The following is a 22381-nucleotide window of genomic DNA, read 5'->3' as shown; positions in this document are numbered from 1 at the left end:
TGGTGCCTATAAGTTGTGCTTCTTCATCTTAAATGTAAATTTATAATTTATGAAGATTATAATAAGATTATTATCAGCCTATGGTGATTGATGATCGTCTTGGGTCATTTTGATGACCCGAGACAAAACTGATTGTTTATTTTATTTAGTCAATTATGCGATTCCACCACTTTAATACCTATGACTTGTCACACATGAATAAATAACATGTTACTTAAAAGCTTCTTCCTTATAGGAATCCTCATATCTTCAGATGCACATTTTAAAAAAAGCATTTGCCACAAACCGCAACTAAAGGGTTTTTCCCTATGTATGAGTCCTCATGTGCCTCTTCAGAGTATCATTTCGAATGAATCTTTGATCACAAACTGTACACGTAAAGGTTTTTTCCCCTGTATGAGTCCTCATGTGCCTCTTCAGAACATAATTTTGATTGAATCTTTGATCACAAACTGTGCAAGCAAAGGGTTTTTCCCCAGTATGAGTCCTCATGTGTGTATTTAGATGACCCCTGTGACTATAACATGTGCCACAAACTGTACATGTAAAGGGCTTTTCACCTGTATGAATCCTCATGTGTGCGTTAAGGTTATTCCTTTGACCAAAGCCTTTGCCACAAACCGTACAGGCAAAGGGCCTTTCCCCTGTGTGGACCCTAATGTGTGCATTTAGTTCACCCTTTTGACTACAGCCTTTGCCACAAAATGTACACGTAAAGGGCTTTTCTCCAGTATGCGTCCTCATGTGATCTTTCAGATGACCTATGTGAATACAGCCTTTGCCACACACTTTACACGTAAAGGGCCTTTCCCCTGTATGAGTCCTCATGTGTTGTTTTAGATGACCCATGTGACTACAGCGTTTGCCACAAACTGTACAAGAAAGGGGCTTTTCCCCTGTATGAATCATCGTGTGCTTCTTCAGATTTCCCTTGAGATTAAAGGTCTTGCTACAAACTGTACAGCTAAAGTTTTTCTTCCCTGTGTGACTCCTTATAGAGTCAGTTTGCTTTGATGTTTTCAGGTCCTGGGACAGCTTGTTGCTCAAATACAATCTTTGTCCATACACAATTTGTGTTTTCTGTGATTGCAGTGTGTTTGAAGCTGATGGACCTTCGCCGGTCTCCACCCACTCATCACTATCTTCAGTGTCACATTCTGAACATTGTGAAGAGAGGAGCTTGTAGTCACTAGTTGGTTGTGATGCTCCACAGTCCTCTACATAAGCTTGTGTTTTCATGTGTTGAGTTGAGGTGCTGGCTACAGGCTCTGAGTCTCTGTTTTCATCATCATCATCATCTTCACTTTTCACTGTTATTATTATCAAGGTTGACCCATCAGCCTCCTCTGGTTTTGGAAGTTGCTCCTCCTGTTCCTCTTTGATCTGTGGAGGTTCTGGTTGCTCCTGGACCACACTGGGGCTCCTCTCCTGCTGTTCAGGGGAAACCTCCTCTTTATACATAGGGAGGTGCAGGAAGTCTAGGCAAAAGATGAAATTAGAGAAAAAACAAATAACATTTTTTTTTTCATGTAGTTTTTCCTCTGTTTTCCGCTGTGGTAGTTGGAGGAACTTCCACAGTAAATAAATGAATTTCTATACCATCATATATCAAAGAGATGTGTTATTGGCTGCAAACATTTTAATTTACCAATACACTTTGACTGTGATGGAACTAGAAAACAAAATGTTGTACTCTGTTTGAATCTATATACAACTGTCTATCGTAATACATGATTAGAACTTTATTTGCTCAACTTCCTTATCATTTGATTTTGTACTCAAACTAGAAAAGTGCACTCCTCGGAGAGCAGATCCCCACCAGGACGGATTGCCTACCCAGGGCTCGTAATTTGGAAGTCAGTCATAGACAATTGGCAGTCATAGACAATTGGAATGGAATGGACATGTACCGCTTTGTGTGAGTTAGAGAATTTGTAGGAGTAGTAGCAAAAAGTGTGTTTTAAAGAAAATGTGAAACTAAGGAATCCAGGGGAGAAAAAGATTTTGATTGTTCAAACTACGGTTCAAGAGCTATAGACCAAAACGTGAACCGGCAGCGGTTCTAGTAGGAGACACAGAGTCTTTGTGCTGCGCTATGAGCTTGTAGATCTGCTATTTATTTATTTTTAAATCGTGAACCTTTATGCAAATCTTTAAATATATATATATATATATTTAAAGCAAACATGTTTTACTCAAATCTTTGCTTCTGGGAGTCCCTGGAACAAAATACTTTCAATACCTTTTAACATTGTTTATCGTACTAAACATATTCGGTAATACATATCAATTTGGGGGTCCTTGACATGAACAAGTTTGAGCACCACTGATGCGTGATTTGGGACCACACTGGGGATTTGGGGAAACCACGCCCCCGGAGACGATCTACAAGCTCACAATGCCTCCCATCGCAAGGCATTGTGAGCTTGTAGATCGGCTATTTTCAAATGGCCAAAATATATATAGGGCTGAAGTTGTTAATGTATGTTTTGTAATAATAATCAAAATCTACAAAGTAATGGTAAAGTTTTCTATTAATTGTAGTGGAGTAAAAGTACAATATTTGTCTCTGAGATGTAGTGGAGTAGAAGTAAAAGTGCAGAAAACTGGAAATACTCCAGTAAAGTAAAAATACCTGAAAAATTATTATAGCGTAGCGTATTTTAACCATCATCATCATCATCATCAGCTTGAGACGAGAGAGAGAGAGAGAGCACGGCCATTCAAGCCATTTTTAACCTATATAACAGACTAGCGTATTTTCACAACAACAGTTGACGGCGAACGGATGCACAAGACCGCCGTCTCCATCTATTTCTCCGTGGTTTCCCCAAATCCCCAGTGCGGTCCCAAATCACGCACCACTGATATAGCAACATACGTTTTTTTCAGGAAAAGAAATGGATTTAGAAGACATTTGTAGAGTCGGCCTCAGGTCTTAACTCTTTCAGTGCCATGCTTATTTATGGCAGTTTGGTTCTGAGTGCCACAGCCAAAATTCATTGTAAAAAAAAAAGTGCTTAGGAGCCGAGATACAGCCTTTTTCAGTCTTAGACGTCATGTGGCACTGAATGAGTTAATGGTTTAATAGAGGCCCTTCAGTACCGGCGCTTCTGTGACTGCAGTCTGCTATGTCATCAGTCCATACGTTCGAAGTACGATAAACAATGTTAAAAGGTAGGGTAAGTGATATGTATTTGTTACAATAAGTGTTTAAAAAGTTCAATATTCTGATAGTACTCATTGCTATAGAGTGTTTGTTCAGTTCAGTTATAGAGCTGGAGAAACGGGGAGACCCCTGTTATTGAACAAACACTCTATAGCAATGATTACAATCAGAATATATTTGACCTTTTAACACATCAGGTGCCAGCATTTTTTCATAACAACTTACGTTGGGTGCCAGCATTCTCCCCATTGACTGCGCTTTGCTGTTTAAAGCTCTAAACTCCACGAGGAGCAAATCCATGTAAAAAAAAACATCCATTCATGTTGCGCGATGACCCTGGCTACAGCCTGGAACGATAACATTTCACTCGCGAGTTACAATGGGGGGGGATCGCGCATCGCGCATGACCGGTTTTCCCCACCGGAAACAGATTCGGAGATATAGGTGTTTTAAAGAAGGAAATAGACAGGAAGTGGATGGCAGCCATGTTTTTTTTTCCCGGTGATCTATCTGGCCTATCCTTCTCAAGATCACAATGGGTACTCCCAGAGCTGCTCTAGCCCCGCCCGTGTGGAGAAAAACGAAAAAAACAAAAAGACATATTTCACGGTCTGGACCGTGTTCGGCACCGGACCGCTACTCTGCGCAAACACGGTTCAGACCGTGTTTGGCACCCGATGTGTTAACAAAACAGTTTTTGTTTTAACCAAAACAATATCACTTACCCTACCGTTGAAGATCAATTTTTAATGTAATCTTTTTTTAATGAGTATATGATGTTATATTATAGTACTGAAACGTTGATAAGGAGAAGGTCCTACAACATAACAGTAAAAGAATGAGAGAAACGTACTGGTGTCCAGGAGGTCTTCAGGTTCCTGTTTGACAGAAACAGTCCAGGCTGGTCGTGGAGAACTCATCTTCACCTGCAGGCTGGACTCCACACACTGGTCTGGAATGAAGGAATAGAATAGAATAAGGACTTTGATCAACATAACATGTGTTGTAGATGAAGGTTGAGTGTAAAAAAGAGGGTGTACAGAAGTGTTTTTTTTTGGGACAGTGACCCAAAATACACCCACAAGCTTCAAGCGATTTGCCAGATTTATTTTCCAGATTTGTACATGAATATATTTTTCCCGCCGACTTCCCCAGACTCATGCATGGTCTTCTATAAGAGTCCCAGGTAAACGCTATGCATCCCAAATAAAATGTGTAATTTCTGATCAATTTACAGTATTTATCACGTGTTTGATCTTAATATAATTATAATTAAATTCATGTATGTTGAAAATGTATCTGATTTATTTAAATTTCTTTGAACAATCACATCTGAACAATTTGAAAAAAAAAGTAAATAATAATAAAACTACATTTATATTACAGAACATAGTAAAGTAATACCAACACAAATGATCAAATAGACTAAGCAGTAAAAGTGTGTCCTGTGTTCAGGACATGGGGGTTACAGTATGATGAGGAGTAATGCAGATATACATAGCAGCCTGTCTCGCTTCACACACTCACATCCAGCCTGCGTGTGTCTGTGTGTCTCTCTCTCTCTCTCTCTCTCTCTCTCTCTCTCTCTCTCTCTCTCTCTCTCTCTCTCTCTCTCTCTCTCTCTCTCTCTCTCTCTCTCTCTCTCTCTCTCTATGAACATAACTGACATTAAGTAATTAACAACCAGACTTTGCAGACATGTGCATGACAGCAATTAGTTCAGAATTAAGTGCAGGATCTTACCGGGGCGGGGGAGAGACCGGGGACATGCATCATCATCAAACAAGGCTTTTATAGAGGCCAGCAGCTATAGGTTTCTCTCAAACTGTGGTTGATGAGACAACTAGGAAACCAAAAGCAATTGTTTCTATCCTCTTCATTCATTACTGGTTACGGTGCTGCGCTATGCATTAGTCTAAACATCTAGTCGATCTGTCGGTCACAACTATGCTATTAAATGGTCAGGGTGCAATGTACTACTGCACTAACACTTTTCGTCTAGCTCTCAAATATGATTTATGAATGGTTGCTTTTCAGCAGCGCAAATAGTACAAATGGTACAAACGGACCCTTATGGTGGTCCTTGAAATTAAAAAAAAAGTTTGAGAACCACTGTCATAGACAACTGACGACATCGATGACGGACACCACAGGCCCCACAGGAAAGTCCAACATCCACATGGGAGCCACGCCGTTCCCATGTGGATCCCGAGAATCACATTCAGTTTGACATCGTTTCCTTATGATAATGATCCTTTTGTAGGATGGGTGATCTAAACAGACACACCTGGTCCAACTAACTGGACTCAGAAGAGCTAGGTGTGACTACACAGCTGCTGTGCATCAAGCTTAGGGATGGCCAACCGCTAACCGTTAAGAAATTGGCAACCGGTTAACACTAACGACATAATGGCAAACCCCCCAAAAAATATATATATATATATTTTGAAGGGCCAAGTCTACACCTGCAACCACACGTGACTTCAACTATACTAACACTAGTAAACACAAAATGAACAGTGGAACGTGAAATCAGCCGTCTTATTGACACAGAGTATGCCCGACAGACACACAGCAGACAACCTGGCAGCTAAACTAAATGATGCAGTGGAGGCTTGGGGACTGCATGTGTTCACGACAACGCAGCCAACGCTGTGGCTGCTAATCGCCCCAAACTGGGGTGAACTGGGACTCAGTTCTGTATTTTGCACATACACTGCAATTGACCATCAACGATGCATTTAGCCTGTTTTTGCATCGGGTTATCGCTGCAGCAGGTCGGCTAGTCAGGGACTTTAACCACAGCACCCGTGCATGCAAGGTACATTATTTTTAATGTGCAAATAGCGCATTATATTATGGGGTGGAAAAACGGTTAATTTTAATTTGTTTTATTGGTAAATAGCGTTTTTTTTCCCTTAACGGTTAATGATTAATTAATCGGTAAGACCTAACGGCAACCTGTTAATAAAATGTCTCCATTTGGCCACCCCTAAAGCTAATCAATGCACACAGGATAAATGAATCATCCATGCCCACACACACACACTCAGGGAGAGCTCACTGTCACATTTCATCTGCTCTCCCCAGTAAGACTTTGTCTCCTCGGTACAGTCGTGGAATTCCGGATCAATCAGTAATTCATGAGGCAATAGGAGTCGAGACAATATTCTAGGTGGTGATGGTTATGCTTTAATGTCCATGATATCCTGGGGAGAAGTACAATAACACTCAGGTCAGTGGTACAGTTGTTCTGCCAGGAGCACAGGGCTCAGACCATAGTTATACTGCAGCTGCTTCAAGGACAAGCTGAACCAGCTGACAGCCGGAATGTAGACGGCACCCGGGAGCAGTATGGGTTGGCGGCCCCAGCCAGTGTCTTCCGCGAGGAAGAAACCCAACAAACCCACGGTGAGGCCTTTAAGGAGGGCCTTTCAGGCAAGCCGCGAGTGGAGCCTGCAGTACCACCACGGCCCAAGACACCATCACGCCGGAGTGAAATGTTTGGAGCGGGAGAGTCTGGTGCAACACTCAGGTCCTGGACCTGGTGAGACGAAGGAGGGGCCCGGACAGGAGGCCATCCACAGGGCCTAGTCCCTCCACGTGCCAGAGCCTCCCCCGGTCCCGGCAGAGTAGTTCCGGAGAAGCAGACTGTGGGGCCCTGTCTTGCCCTAAGAGGACTGACCGTGGGTAGCTACTGGGACGTAAGTCGGGGCTTGATCAACCCCGGCTGGGTCACCTGGGCGAGGGTGTATGTTGCGAGACCCGAAACACCCGATGACCCCAGGCTAAAACACTGATGATACGTTCCAGGTGCATCCATGTGATGTGATTTTTTCATTCATAAGTGATGGAAGATATACAAACTCACAACTCAATGCACCCGTCAGAAACGCATAATTAGAGAGTATGTTTTTGCACCCTAAACCGTCCGTAGGGTTGGGATCCGGAACCGAAGGAACCAGAGGAACCGGAATCCAACATTGAGCAATCGTAATCGGTTCCATCACATCTGGAACCGTCTCCGGAACCGGTTTTATCACACCGTTAGAGCTGGTATGTACTTCACGTCCTGCTATACAATTACAATACCTGTGGTTCTAAAACTTAAACATTTCAAGGACCACCATAACTCTGAGTGTACAAATGGAACCAAATGGACCCCATTTGGTTCCACTTGTACACTCTCAGAGCTACAGACCTGCAGGGGTCCATGTGGAACCCCCTTTAGGAATCATTAAAAGGATCCGTTAAGGAATCGGACTTGTTAAGGAAGGAATCATTAAAAGGTCAAGCTGGATTGGCCAAATCAAATCTTGTAGTTATAAACACTTGACCTTTCTTCAAAGCACAGAGAACCTCTGATCTAGGCAGCACTGCTGATCATAATTTGTACCTTTTATGATCGTTCTATGCCTAACCCGAAACGTATTCCTAAACTTAACCTCAGTAGAACTATGCCTAAGCTTACAGGACAGCTCCCCAGTCCTTTAAGCTCGAGTTATACTTCGCCGTCAGCGGGTCGCGTGTCAAAAATAGCAGATCGACAAGCTCACAACGCATCGCGGACGTGCCGCATTGTGACCTTGTAGATCTTGTAGATTTGCAGATTGTAGATTTTCGGCGCACAACCCCGTCGTACGACGGAGCATACATTCGGCTGTAACACATGCAGTGTCGGGTTACTAAAGTAACGTGACTGCACGCTGTCAATGAACAAAGTGAGATGAGACGGCATATTTCTGCTGCCATGCACATCTCTCACTCTCACTGACCAAAACTTCTTTAGACAACAAAGAATTGTAAAACATATCACCTCCATAGGATATTCTTTTAGGACTAAGCTAAGATCACAGGCTAAGGGATGAAGTGAAGTTGAAGCAGAGAAGCCTTCCTCAGTTTGCAGCAACGCTGTGGTGAAACACACCCATCCAAGTTTACTTTTTTAAATTTGGACAAATAATAAATCGGGCTGCTGCGGGATGAATCATCCGGCCGGGCCGCCCTCCCCTGTAACTAAAAAGGGACTCACAACACGCGTTGGGGTCGCGAGTGCACTCACATTTCAAATGGCATTGATCGACTGGTGATATAAACATAAGCTGACACATGTTTTAATATCCAGACTTGACAGCAAAAGTTAAGAATCAAGTGCTGGATCTTGTGAGACCGGTGGGGGACATGCGTTCCTGCATCATCAAGCTTGCATCGACCTTAGCCCTTAGTCTTGTTATATTAGTACCAATAAAAAGTCATATTTTTTCCTTTCTTTTTCTTTACCTGAGAGAGTGTGGCGCCTGTTCTTCCTACGTAGTAATGTCAATGTTGACCCATCGGCCTCCTCTTCCTGTTCCCCTTTAATGTGTGGAGGTTGTGGTTCCTCCTGGACCAGACTGGGGCTCCTCTCCTCATGTTCAGGGGAAACCTCTTTACACACAGGAGGAGAGAAGAGGGAGCATCAGCACAACAACTCAAAGTGCTTTTCTCATTGGATGACATTTATTCTACTATTTACTGATTTTGTCAAAAGACACTTGTCTAAAAGGGTCATGCAAGGTACAAAAGAGGTCTCTTTCAAAATAAGAAGCTGTCGACAAAGTTATCTAGTAAAAGTATCTAAGCTGAAACTACTTTGTTCCTAATGTGGTTGGTAATGAGGCTGAGTTGAGGACATATGTTTGTTTGTTGGTTGGTTTGTTATTTAAATGAGGGGTCACTGGAGCAACTTTAAAGGAGAATTCCGGACAAATTAAGTGTTATCTTTGATGTCTCGTTACTCACCTACCGATGTGAAAAGTAGCGTTCTTTTTTTTCATATATTCCCCTGTCGTCATTTTTTAAACCCCCTCCGTTGTCATAATGGGAGCGCGTGGCTAAGGGAAATTCGTCCATTATAACCGACGCAAAGTTGTTTTTTTCACTACTAGTATTCATAGTAGAGTCTCATGATAGTCAAACATGCGTTGAAACTATCTGCGAGGCTGCCGTCAATGGCGAACGATTTAACACTGGTTGCTTGTTTCTTCCAGAACCTGGCAACTCGTGTTGCCAGAATCTGGAAACAAGCAACCAGTGTTAAATCGTTCGCCATTGACGGCAGCCTCGCAGATAGTTTCAACGCATGTTTGACTATCATGAGACTCTACTATGAATACTAGTAGTGAAAAAAACAACTTTGCGTCGGTTATAATGGACGAATTTCCCTTAGCCACGCGCTCCCATTATGACAACGGAGGGGGTTTAAAAAATGACGACAGGGGAATATATGAAAAAAAAGAACGCTACTTTTCACATCGGTAGGTGAGTAACGAGACATCAAAGATAACACTTAATTTGTCCGGAATTCTCCTTTAAGTGCTGTGACATAAAAAGTCATGACCGTCCCACTGACAGAAATATGTTTTCCTTGTTTAGCCATTAGCAGGCGCCGGGAATTATTGGGCCTGTCACAATTATTATATAATCGCCTACGCCTAATTGCAATTATTTGAGATAATCCCAATTACTTCCATAAATAGAGGAAATACGTGTCGCAAAGCGATGAGTTTTGAGCCTGTAGTTCAGCAATTTTTAAAACATATTTTGATTTTAAAATACATTTCTTTATACAGCATATTTAAGTTATTTGTCATATCTGCCCTGTGCAAACAGAGATTTATTTTGTATTCATATGTTCAATGACAAAAACACAATAGAATCATTAATCACAATTATTTGTATGACAATTAATCGCCAAGTTTAATGTCATGATTGTGACAGGGGTGTCCCTTGAGGGAGGGGGAGAGAGAGAGAGAGAGAGAGAGAGAGAGAGAGAGAGAGAGAGAGAGAGAGAGAGAGAGAGAGAGAGAGAGTGTGTCAGAGAGAGAGAGAGAGAGAGAGAGAGAGAGAGAGCTCGTGTTGTTCACTATTTACAAACCTTTGGTCCCATTAAAAAGCTCCAGTTTGTCTTGTCTCTCCAGCAGAGTTTCTAGTGTCTCTATCTCTCTCTGGAAGAGGTTGCACATGAACTCTGCCGCCGCACTGAGGCGCTCCAACACAAACACTCTGACATTAAGCTTCACACTACAAACATCACTTTGCTGTTTCTCCAAAACACACAATATCTCCTCTCCCACCGACGTCAGGTGCTCATTTATCGACAGCCGTAGAGACACTTTTTGACACATTTTACCTCCTTTATGAGACATTTTACCTCCTTTAAGGGACATTTTACCTCTTTTATGAGACATTGCGTTTGTTGCATGGTTTGTTGCGACCATCATGAAAAAAACACATCTTTGGCAACACGCATTTACTTCCGGGTGAACGTGCTTCAAGCAGTGTTGCCAGGTTTTGTGAGAGAAATAAGCAACCAGGTATATGAAAACAAGCCCAAAATAAGCAACTGGGCCAGTAATGAGCACTTTAAACCTATAGCATCGGCTTTTAAAAAAAAGGGGGGGAGGGGGGTGAAGATTTTTTTAATATAAAAAAAATAAAAACATTTGAACATATCTGGAAACGGGTCCCTCCCTGGCACAAAAAAAATTTCAGATGGGGTCCGTGTGGACAAATAGGCCTACATATTATTTGGCTCCCTGAACCATGGAACCACTTGTTCCTGTTTTTTTAATGGTTTCTATTTACAACCTGTACATCTACATAAACGTTCAAATTTCAAATAGAAAGTGCTTTCTCCAAAGCCACGGATGTAACAAGTTAAAGCGCCTGGGTCTAAATACCCGTATCTTCCGTATTGTTCAATAAAAAGCATTTAATCCGATCGACGGCCATTTTTTAATGGAGTTATAATGTATTAGAGTGCAATACACTTCCCAGCCGATAAGCTCGCGTGTCGGAAGGCACAATGAATGATTTCTTTTAGACAATGGCCACCAATCGGATTAAAATGCTTGTTATTCAACAATACGGAAAATACGGGTACTTAGACCCAGGCGCTTTAACTTGTTACATCCGTGGCTTTAGGGTAAGCACTTTATATTTGAAATTTGAAATTTGATGTAGATGTACGGATTGTAAATGTACACTATTCAAAAACTAGGAACAAGTGGTTCCATGACGCTTGTGACATACGAGCGTCATGTGAACCATGGCTAATTATTTATTTGGCAGTCCTTGACATGAAAATGTTTGAGAGCCACTGGTTTAAACAACATTAGGAAACAAGCCCAAAAAAACAACTACACAAACAAGCCCCAAAAAAAAACGCAACCCGCAACTACCATGTTCAAACAACTTTACAGAAAAAGAAGCTCAAGGTCGCTTATAATAAGCCGACATGGCAACACTAAACGTGGTTCAAGCATGCGTAATAAACGACCTAGAAACTGTCCCTTAAAGGGGAAGACCACCCATTTTCAATATTTAACTATGTCATTAATATAGCATAAAGGAGTTGTGTGGAAATAAGAAAAATTTTAAATGTTAAAAATTTTAAATGTTAAACCCAAATTGATTTTGGGTTTAACATTGCAAATTACACCATGATGAGTCATCACGGTGTAATTTGCAATGTTAAACCCAAAATCAATTTGGGTTTAACATTTAAAATTTTTAACATTTAAAATTTTTCTTATTTCCACACAACTCCTTTATGCTATATTAATGACATAGTTAAATATTGAAAATGGGTGGTCTTCCCCTTTAATGCCTTTCGCCTCCTGGTGGATGAGGTGTGTAACTGTCACTGAAGATAGATAAAGAGATGGATGGATAAAGTTTGCGCATAAGATGCACACACCTTTAATTTACAATGTCTGCATGGCATTACTATTTAGGTTATTATATTGACATTGGAATTCATTTATAACATAGACATTACAATGTTATATTACACACTGTGTGTGTGTGTGTGTGTGTGTGTGTGTGTGTGTGTGTGTGTGTGTGTGTGTGTGTGTGTGTGTGTGTGTGTGTGTGTGTGTGTGTGTGTGTGTGTGTTGTGTGTGTGTTGTGTGTGTGTGTGTGTGTGTTACATAACAGTCATGTTTCAGCGAGGGATAAAGGTTCATTATACTATTGTCAAGTCTGCCACTCCCTCACCCCCTGTAATGACAGAAAGACACCAACAGATTTGTCATATTTATAAACTTGATTTATTAGAGAATGTAGGTTGATGCAACCAAATACTGAAACAAGGCCCCACCAACCGGCTGTTATTCATGTAAAGTTAACTCCCTCCTACAATAATAATAATAATAGTAATAGTCTTTATTGTCCCCAAAGGAATATTTGTCTTCACAGTCTGTTAAAAAACACCATATAGTACAAAACAACATCACAAGACACAACACCAAAACAATACATGAGGTCCCCACTATACGGGGAAAAAAACATCCTATCGGTAAGGCAGTTTGTTTAATGCTGCAATGGCTGAGGGAACAAAACTCCTGCTAAAAATGAACCGTTCCCACTTCAAGGTTCTGTATCTTTGCCCAGGTGGCAATGTTTATATTTGATCCATTTAACTTAGTATACGGTCTTACCCAGGATAGCATAACGACAGTTGAATAATGTCCAGTTCCTATAGATCACCAGCATTACAATGGACCTGTAGGAAGGAAGGAGTACAGGGTCAGATGCCTTTGATCCTACAAGGATTGTGTAATCCTAACACCTGCTCCTTCATATTTATACTTTCATTCAAGATGTATATTCTCTAAATTACACTGAGTAATTAAACGCATTTGCAGTATTGTCGAGTGATACAATGCATTCAACAACATCAAATACAATTTATGAATTGGGAAGAAATGAAAGGCAGGATGCACCACCCAAATGTGACATTTGCTTGACACACAAAAAGCAGTCATTGCAGTTTGCTTTTGTATGGCAGTATATTAATACGTTATACTTCATGAATCTAACCAACAGATATACTTAATGTAAAGTGCACTAGCTATAAGAAATGTTTATAAACATGTTTAGTCTTGTTTCAGAAGGGCAACAGAATGAACACCCTTCATCACTGATGTTAGAGAGATATTTTTGTTTTATTTTGTAGGTGGTATTTTTTTTATTTTATTTTGTAGTGTTTATGATTTTTATTCAGCATTAGTTTCAGAATGTAGTAAATGTGGTTACAGGTACAATAAGACTCATGCCTTTTTCTTTTTTTTCTTACGTACAGGAACAGACATTACAATACAATTCACATAACGTTTAACACTCAGCTGGTTCAGAGTACAAGGCTGGTTCAGTTCGACACAACATTCAATTTTCCCCATACCCTCCCTCCCTCCCTCATGGGTCTTTAGTCACCGTTCATTTCACCACATGGAAAAAATAAAGAAAAAAAATCAGCAAATTCCACAACATGCTCTAGAGGGGAAAAGAAAAAAAAAGAATAAAAAAAAAGGAACATAACCTAAGAGTGCTCCTTTCCCCTTTTAGGTGGTATTTTTGTATACATCTTGTGTGCTAAATCTCTGGCTACAGCAAAAGGGGTGTCTGTCCTGAGTTGCCTTTTTCTCAGAACCACTAATTGAATAACGCAACATCCTCATAGTTTTTTTCAGTGCACCCTTTGTAAGCAACCCCGGCTGATAAGGATGGATCTCAAACTGATGATTTTAGAAAGTTTATTCCTGGAACCACCGTAAGAACTGTAAGGTGGGTAAGCACAGAAAAACAGTACAAACATTACCAAAATGGCTAGTGACAAACATATGAAGATCATAAACCATACTGAAATAAAGCTGAATGCTCTATAAGAAATGCTAAGTTACACAGATGAATCAATAAACATTTGACAGTATATCCTGTGCTACAGTTACTCAGCATGAATTGTTTTTAAACCAAATGACAATCTCTCTTTAGAGTGCAAAACATATTAAATAGTAAATACTGCAATTATCTTAATCACAAAGAAAATAGCTTTTATCTTATTAAACCAACAACAATGAAATGTAAGTTATTATAATGTATCTCCTTTTAACAAACATGAAATGTACCTTTTACTCCATGCAGTTATTATGAATTACAATCTAAACCCATATATATTTATTTAATAATTATTCACGTTACTGAGGCTTCTCAAATGGTCTAAGAATAGATAGCAGAACTACATTCAATTGTGACTATTAACTTGGTCACTATAAATCCACAATGGACACAAAGTAACAGAGATGCAAACAACACAATGCAGCAACAATAAACTATACCTTGTGCCCTTAGCCAGGTGCTTAAACAAATTAAACGGTTGGAACATGGACAATGGACATGCTCCTCTGATGTTGTTTTCTTTTCATTCATACTGACGTCTTTGCAAAGACGCGCTAAATGTAGTCTCACGTGGCCAGACTGTTGCCTCCCACAATTTTCAAATGTTTCCGGTCATACAGTCTGGGACTCGGAAGCTCTGATCATGATTAGAATATAAACCGGATGTGAAGCTTCCTCCCCACTTCAGTTTCGTCTTTACAGTCGCGCAAATTTATCCTAATATAAATACAAATCATCTAAGTATATTTAGCTTGCTGCTTAGCAGAAATTGAAATTAAAAAAGAAAATGTAAAGATGTTTTAAAATATATTTTCGTGAACGGAAGTGCCAGTTTCCTCAAGCGGATTTCGGGAGTTGTAGTTCCAGACTCTATATTCACCTGTTTCCTAGGCTGTGTGTTTTCCACTTCCTGTCGGATTTCATTGGATATCATTAGTCATCTGACCAGTTTCATTGGATTTCATTGGATCAAATCGACAGGAAGTGGAACACACACAGGAAGTGAAAAGCCTAGGAAACAGGTGAATAGCATTCGGAGATTGTGGAATAGTTGTCTGGCTACGCGAGACTACGCTAAATGTACACAGTGGAGTCTACATCCTTCCTGTTTTGGGCGTTTCAAAATAAAAGCCTTTACCATAACAGACTAATTAAAACGAACTCAAATACAATTCTTTCAAGTAAAACAATGTAAAGGTGTCAGTTGAGGCATCAACAATAAAACATTATATGTCCAATGTAAACAATATAAGGACCCAAATAAAGTGATAAACTATAAAACTTGGCAAAAGTCCACAGTAATGTATCTTTGAAAGTCCAATGGTTTGGCAAGTTTAGGGTGACAATAGCGCCGTCTTCTGGCCAGGAGGTGCATCTGGTGGACCTTTCTTATAGAAAATAACACTACATTTTAAAGACACTTTTTTATGCATGGCAGTGCTTAAGTGGTTCGTTACACCCTTTTCACTACAGATTTTACCGGCCACTGCGTGAATCATTGCGGGCTTCTTCAGATTAATCCTTAGATTAAACATTGAGCCACAAACTGTACAGCTAAAGTTTTTCTCCACAGTGATTGCGGGTTTCTTCAGATTAATCCTTAGATAAAACATTGAGCCACAAACTGTACAGCTAAAGTTTTTCTTCACAGTGTGACTGGAGTCCGTTTGCTTTGATGATTTCAGGTCCTGTGACTGCTTGTTGCGTAAGGACAATCTTTGCCCTTCCACATCATGCGTCGCGTGTGATTTCAGTTTGTTTAACGGCGACCGGCCTTCCCCGGTCTCCTCCCACTCATCACTGTCTTCAGTGATGTAAGATTCAGAACAGTGAGAAGAGAGGAGCCGGTCACCACGGTCCTCTTCTACGTCAGCTTGTGTTTCCGTGTGTTCAGCTGAGGTGCCGGCTACAGGCTCCGTCTCTCCGACTAGCGATGTCGTCACAGACCCATCCGCCTCCTGTGGTCGTTTCAGTAGCTCCTCCTGTTCCTCTTTCAGCTGTGGAGGCTCTGGTTCCTCCTCTTTATAGACGGGGAGGTGCTGCAGGACATCTAGACACAAGACAAGACAGACTCAGAACAGTGCTGGCCATCACGCTCCACAGTCCTCTTACATCAAGGGTTCCCAAACTTTTCAGGCCGTGAAAAAGGCCCAAAATAATCATATTTGAACTGGGGACCCCCCCCACCCTGACAAGCACTTGGAATTGTAGGAGTTGAGGCGTTACATTTAGCTTGACTCGGTTCCACAGATAAATATTGAGAAAAAATGTGCTTCTTTCTAAGGTAATATTTGACAATGTTTGAATTTATTTTAAATATAGTATAGTTTTGGTTACTTCTGACGTAGAAATGGTCCTATTATTAGTTTATTTATTTGTATTTACATTTTAGAGGTATTAAAAAGGTAAAAAGGTCACTTTAGAAATGTGCAGATACCCTGCATACACTTATACTGTATGTTGGTTTGTTTACCGTTGAGTGAGAAAACAATGTTGCCCATTAATCATCTCATGACCCCCAAAACCATTTGGGGTACCCTCCTGGGGGTCCCTACCCCCAGTTTAGGAACCACTGCTCTACATCAGCTTGTGTTTTGATGTGTTAATTTGAGGTGCTGCTGGCTACAGGGCTCCGTCTCTCGGTTTTCATCATTACCTTCACTTTTCACTGCTAGTAATGTCTGTGTCGACCCATCCTGCAGTCTTTGAAGTAGCTCCTCCCCCTGCTCCTGGACCAGACTAGGGCTCCTCTCCTGCTCCTCCTCTTTACACACAGGGAGGTGCAGGAAGTCTAGGCACAAGATACACAATGAGTGATTTCGGCGGACAGCTATAAACTAGTTCAGGAATTCCATCTAGTGGCTCACAGGCAACTATTCCACGATCTCCGAGTGATATATAGAATCTACAGTTCAGTTTAGAATTTCCATTTCTAATAACCCATTCAATCCGGGAACACATCTCTGTCATTTTAAGATTTCTTTGGCTATTAAAAAATAGCAGATATACAAGCTCATAGCGCGGCACCGAGTGCCGCGCTATGAAATTATAGGTAGAAACATAGGTTTTTTAAACTGCAGGATTTAGAAGACATTTGTAGAACCCCCAGAAGCAAAGATTTGAGTTAAAAATTTGCACAAAAGATTTGCACAAACATTCATGTTTTTTTTTCAAAAAAAATAGCAGATCTACAAGCTCGTAGCCGAGATTGTAGATGTTTTAATAGCCAAAAAAATGACACCGATTCTTTGCCCGGTCTAAATGGGATAAGCAGCAAGCTATATATGCTTTGATTATTTTGATTTGATATTAGGGCAAATGTGTGCGACTGTAAAGACAAAACGGAAGTGGGGAGGAGGTGTCACATCCGCTTTATCCTCTGATCAATTTCAGAGCTTCCGTGCTCCAGACTGTATGACGGAAGCATTTCAAATTTGTGGGAGGCAACAGTCTGGCTCGCAAGTCTAGTGTCGAAGTGTCCTTGAGCAAGACACTGAACCCCCCCAAATTGCTTGTTGGGAGCACATACTACTGGTTAAAGTATAGTAGTTAAATAGGTGTTCAATCACATACAAGATGTGATTTTGGAAGTGGCAATAACATACAAAAAGCACAATAAACAATGTTCAAGATGACTTTTGCAAGATAGATGATAACTTTATATATTACTGAAACGCTGATAGCCATACAACTGGGGAGAGAGAGAGAGAGAGAGAGAGAGAGAGAGAGAGAGAGAGAGAGAGAGAGAGAGAGAGAGAGAGAGAGAGAGAGAGAGAGAGAGAGAGATTGAGATTTAAACTTACTGGTGTCCTGGAGGTCTTCAGGTTCCTGTTTGACAGAAACAGTCCAGGCTGGTTGTGGAGAACTCATCTTCACCTGCAGGCTGGACTCCACACACTGGTCTGGAATGAAGGAATAGAAGAAGGACTTTGATGTAACATGGGTTGTAGATGAAAGTTGAGTGTAAAAGTGAATACAGGGAACAGAGGGTGTAAAGAAGTGTTTTTTAAAGACAGGACAGCGAGTCAATAGGCATCCACAAGCCTCAAGAGATTGGTGGATGGCCATAGCTGAATGGATAGAGAGCCTGCCTGGGAAACAGGAGGTGTACTAGGTTCGATTCACATGTGTTGAGGTGTCCCTGAGCAAAACAGTTAACCCCTAACCGCACACCCCCCCTGCGCTCAAGTCTGACCACTTGGGTGGCACTCAGCTGGATGAAGCTGAAAACTGAATTTTCCCCACGGGGCTAGACTTAAGGTCTTACGTTATCCGTCTTAAAGGTGCAGTAAGTGATTTATTCATTTGGTTCAAATAATTGTTAAATAGCTGATCTTCTGATCATTGCTGAGTGTGTGTTCAGTAACATATGGGTCTTTCCAGCTGTCTAGTAAACAGAATGTATTTTCAGGTCGGGATACCAATCAATTATACAATCAGGAGAGTGAAGTAATAATGCAATTAAGTGAAAGGACAGAATTTGACACTGTAAAAAAAATTGCTGATAAATGAGTACTCTCTACTGATTGGCTGAAATTGGCACTCATTTTGAAAAAATATTTCAGGCCCTGAAACCCAAATTATCCACCTCACTGTTTCCCAAACAACAAGGTGGTCGAGACCTGTATTTGGCTCTCACAATGGCCTTTGTTGCTTTGAGCTATTATCATAACGCTTTAAATATCAGCTTTAACCTTTAAAGCTGGGATTTAACCAAGTTAATAATAACTAATATGATCATTAACCTTAGAAACTGGGTAAGAATCAACACAGTCAACTCATAATTAACACAGACCTCTCTGTGTGTGAAGTAGTCGGTGGAAACCAAGGGGCCAGCCTGACATATTTACTAGAGGTGTAACGATATAGTAACTGCATCGAAAAAACTTTTTGAATTTTCAACGATCTACTATATCGATATGCAAACATAAAAATATCGTATCATTTGACTTTGTAACGTATCGAATCGTTTTGCAATGCAAATAATCGTATCGAATCGTTTTGCAATATATATATTGTATATATTAAAGATGGCGGATTGCACAGAGCCAAACAATAGGCTTCATTTTCAGTCTGTAGAAAGCAGAGGTGTGGCTTTGTCCATCTCTTTTATACAGTCTATGGTGGAAACAGCCTGTAGGAAAAGAAAATCAGTGCATACCTATCCTGTACAATTTTACTACGGGATTCAGCCATGCATCAGGGTCCATCTTTCGCAGTTCTTCTGACAACGTTGAAACTCGTTCAGGGGCCATCTCTTGATACTGTACATCCCCTGTGATGGTCTGTGGAAATCAACATTACAAAACTTTTAGCAACCTTACATACCAGAGAGAAGATCACAGAAGTTTTCTGGTCAATCAAAATCATGATTTTAATCAAATCAATGGCAGAGCATCGTGATATCCTCCTATAATTTCCCGCGTGACGGGACGTGCGGGGAGGAGGAGGGGGGGAGGGGGTTTGCAACTACTTTCGCCTGCACACTTCACCGGGTATGGTCTAGTTAATATTAAATTAAGACAATAGAAAAACGCAAGTATAGCAAGTGTCAGATTTGAGGATTCCCAGTTACTCTGGGTAATTAGTTATTTTTTTTAATTACATTTTATCCCACGATCTTGCAACCCCATTTTTTTCACCCAGTGCCAATTGTCTAAGTGATCTTGGGCGCTACACTCCCTCTGCCAGCCTAGGGAGAGCCCAGAGCCGAGCTCATGTCATGCATGCCTCCTTCAATGCATGAGAGCTAACAATCCTTCTTATCACGTAGGGGGGAGTTTCCCCGGTTGGACGTAGCGCGTGGAAGGAACGCGTTATTCCAACCAGTTCCTTTCCCCTCCATCAGGCGCCCTGGCTGACCAGGGGAAGACAGTATAGAGACCGGGATTACTGCATGTTTTTGTGAGGGTACCTACCCTAGGGGATATTTTGTTTTCACAGCAAAATAATTGGTCTGGTTCCAAAAAAAATGTAAAATAAAATGTGTGAAGACTTGTAAAATATAACTCCTTTAACTGTTTAATTGGGTTATTATTAGGAAATTAGGTAAACCTAGGGGAAAAACACTGTAGACCAGGGGTGGGCAACTTTGATGATGGAGAGGGCCACTATATTTCCACACTCACTCCAGGGCCACATTGCATATACCATTCTATATTCGCCATTCTATGTCACACAAAAGTAGCAAGAATAGCCGGTCTACAAGCTCAAAACACGTCGCAGTGCGACGCGTTTTGAGCTTGAAGATCTGCTATTTTAGCTATTTTTCAGATTGGAATCCAGATTCTTTTTTGCTATTTTTCAATTGGAGTCCTGAAAAGTTACATTTTTATTTAATTTCAAATGCATTTAGTTATACTTAACTTTATGAACTTAAATACGAATACATTGGACATAAAAAAGACGAATTGTAATACTAGTCTAAGTAATTAAAGCGGGGTCATGTTTGAATGTTTGGAATTGGAACAGCTGAAATCAATAATATATCAGTATTCCCATATTAACCTGCAGGCCGCATTAAGTGAAGGTGGGGGGTTAGGTGATTGTTTCATGCAATCAATTCTCAACCTGTTGTTTTGGGGTGCGCTGGTTTCAGCACACCCCAACCCCCTCTTGTGTGTTGGCTAGTGAGGCGCGTCCTAGCGAGACCTGACAGAATGGGTTTCATTGCACGCATACTGGTTGGGGTGCTCCTTCCATTCCGACATCTCACTACTCCGACTAGTGGCTTCCGCGTGCGGTTAGGGTTAGGTATAGAGCGTCGCAGTTCCCGCCCACTTCCTGTTTTTTTTGGTGCCGGAAGAAAAAACTCAATGCATTTTTCCATTGACATTTCCAAAAATATTTTTATCTATTAATTTAAGCCTCGAATCAAGCCATCATGACATGACATGAATCATGACCATAAAACGTTTGATTCTGTGATTATTTTTTTTTGAAAACGGCAAAACAAAGGGTATTTATTAAATATAGTATATCATATAATTAAATATAAAAAAAAAAAAAATCACAGAAAAAAACGTTTTATGGTCATGATTCACGTCATGTCATGATGGCTTGATTCGAGGCTTAAATTAATAGATATAAATATTTTTGGAAGTGTCAATGGAAAAATGCATTGAGTTTTTTCTTCCGGCACCAAAAAAAACAGGAAGTGGGCGGGAACTGCGACGCTCTATAGGGTTAGTAACCGTCGGAAAGCCGACATGTAAACATACTGGTTGCACGCATACTGGTTCTTATCTTATCAGTTTACTTAAGTAAAAGTAGCAATACCACAATCTAAAAATACTCCGTTTACAAGAAAAAAGGCCTGCGCTCAAAATGTTACTTGAGTAAAAGTACTAATATTGGCGTCAAAATATATTTTAAAGTACCAAAAGTAAAAGTACTAAAATGTTTGAAAATAATAGATCTACAAGCTCACAACGTGAGCCAATAATTAATTACTTGTTGCTGTTTTTCCAAAGGCAACACATTTGTGGTCTGCAGGTTGTAATCTACAATTCATTAACAGACAATTTAATTTGTGAGTGCTGGCAATCCTTTTGTCGTTACACTGTGATCAGTGGTGGAAGAAGTACTCCATTTTCTTTTACTTCAGTAAAAGTATCAATACCACAATGTAGAAATACTCTGTTAAAGTAAAAGTCTGGTATTCAGAATTGACTTTAGTAAAAGTACTAAAGTTTTATTGGCATCTATACTTTAAGTACCAAAAGTAAAAGTACTCATTATGCAGATATGTCCCATTTTAAGTTTTCAGTTTGTAGATCTGCTATTTTCAAATAGCCAAAGTTTAAATAGGGCTGAAGTGGTTAGTGTGTTTTGTAATAATAATAATAATCTAAATCTACAAGTAACTAGTAACTAAAGTTTTCAAATACTTGTAGTGGAGTAAAAGCACAATATATGCCTCTGAGATGTAGTGGAGTAGAAAGTAAAGGTATAGACAATTAGACATACTCCACTAAAGTAATACATTCCACAAGGAATTCCACAGAACATTTAAACAACACACAATCACACGGTTTACATGCTGCTCTTGTTAGCATTAGCGTTAGCAGCTATACTAAACAGTTATCTTATTTGTGTTAAATGTGCAGCATTATTACACAGTAACAAGAGGAATTGTACCTGAAATCAGGAGAAAGTTAAAAAATGAACTGGAGGCGGTGATAGAATAGAACTGGTCCAGTTTTAGTTTACAGTATCATAGGACTAACATGTATTTCCGGCTTAAATCTGAGGCTCCAATCAAAGCTAAGGAATACTAAACCGGAAACAGAAACGGATATGCCGCTTTCGGTAAAGAACTACAGTTGTGTAGTCTTTAAAGCCAGATAACTCTTTTACGCCATAATAGTGTTGTATTCAGTGTTGCCAGATTTTATGAGAGAAATAAGCAACCAGGTCTAGGAAAACAAGCCCAAAAGAAGCAACTACTAGGCCATATATGAGCACTTTAAATCTAATATGCATGCATCGGCT

At 40.4% G+C, this 22381-nt stretch overlaps 1 protein-coding gene across 3 annotated transcripts; it reads right to left on the bottom strand.

The window, feature by feature from the left end:
* Positions 1–14: 14 nt before the first annotated feature.
* LOC308083939 (uncharacterized protein) lies at positions 15–22105 on the bottom strand. Of its 3 annotated transcripts, XM_080426370.1 has the most exons (5): positions 22028–22105; positions 19050–19173; positions 17692–17790; positions 16545–16679; positions 13808–15938 (listed from the first exon to the last, which is right to left on the bottom strand). In XM_080426370.1, the coding sequence occupies exons 2-5, from the start codon at positions 19141–19143 to the stop codon at positions 15223–15225; spliced, it is 1044 nt and encodes a 347-aa protein (XP_080282496.1). In that variant the 5' UTR covers positions 19144–19173; positions 22028–22105; the 3' UTR covers positions 13808–15222. The 3 variants fall into 3 exon arrangements, with proteins under 3 accessions (XP_080282495.1, XP_080282496.1, XP_080282497.1); XM_080426369.1 differs by lacking the exons at positions 13808–15938; positions 16545–16679; positions 17692–17790; positions 19050–19173; positions 22028–22105 and adding exons at positions 15–1478; positions 4023–4121; positions 8450–8596; positions 10086–10365; XM_080426371.1 differs by lacking the exon at positions 16545–16679.
* Positions 22106–22381: the final 276 nt, after the last annotated feature.

The sequence above is a fragment of the Gymnoscopelus braueri genome, assembly GCF_963280865.1.
Source record: "Gymnoscopelus braueri genome assembly, chromosome: 4".
In the NCBI taxonomy this organism is placed as follows: domain Eukaryota; kingdom Metazoa; phylum Chordata; class Actinopteri; order Myctophiformes; family Myctophidae; genus Gymnoscopelus; species Gymnoscopelus braueri.
Note: the sequence above shows the minus strand (reverse complement) of the source record. Positions and strands in the feature narration are given on the sequence as shown.

Bases quoted from the DNA above. Each gene is read 5' to 3' on its own strand.
- LOC308083939 (XM_080426369.1), bottom strand. From the start codon at position 10,356: ATGTCTCATAAAGGAGGTAAAATGTGTCAAAAAGTGTCTCTACGGCTG. The intron at 4,122-8,449 runs GTAAAGAAAAAG...CCTTCATTCCAG, and splicing joins CAGGCGCCACACTCTCTCAG to ACCAGTGTGTGGAGTCCAGC. The intron at 1,479-4,022 runs GTACGTTTCTCT...TCTTTTGCCTAG, and splicing joins TGAAGACCTCCTGGACACCA to ACTTCCTGCACCTCCCTATG.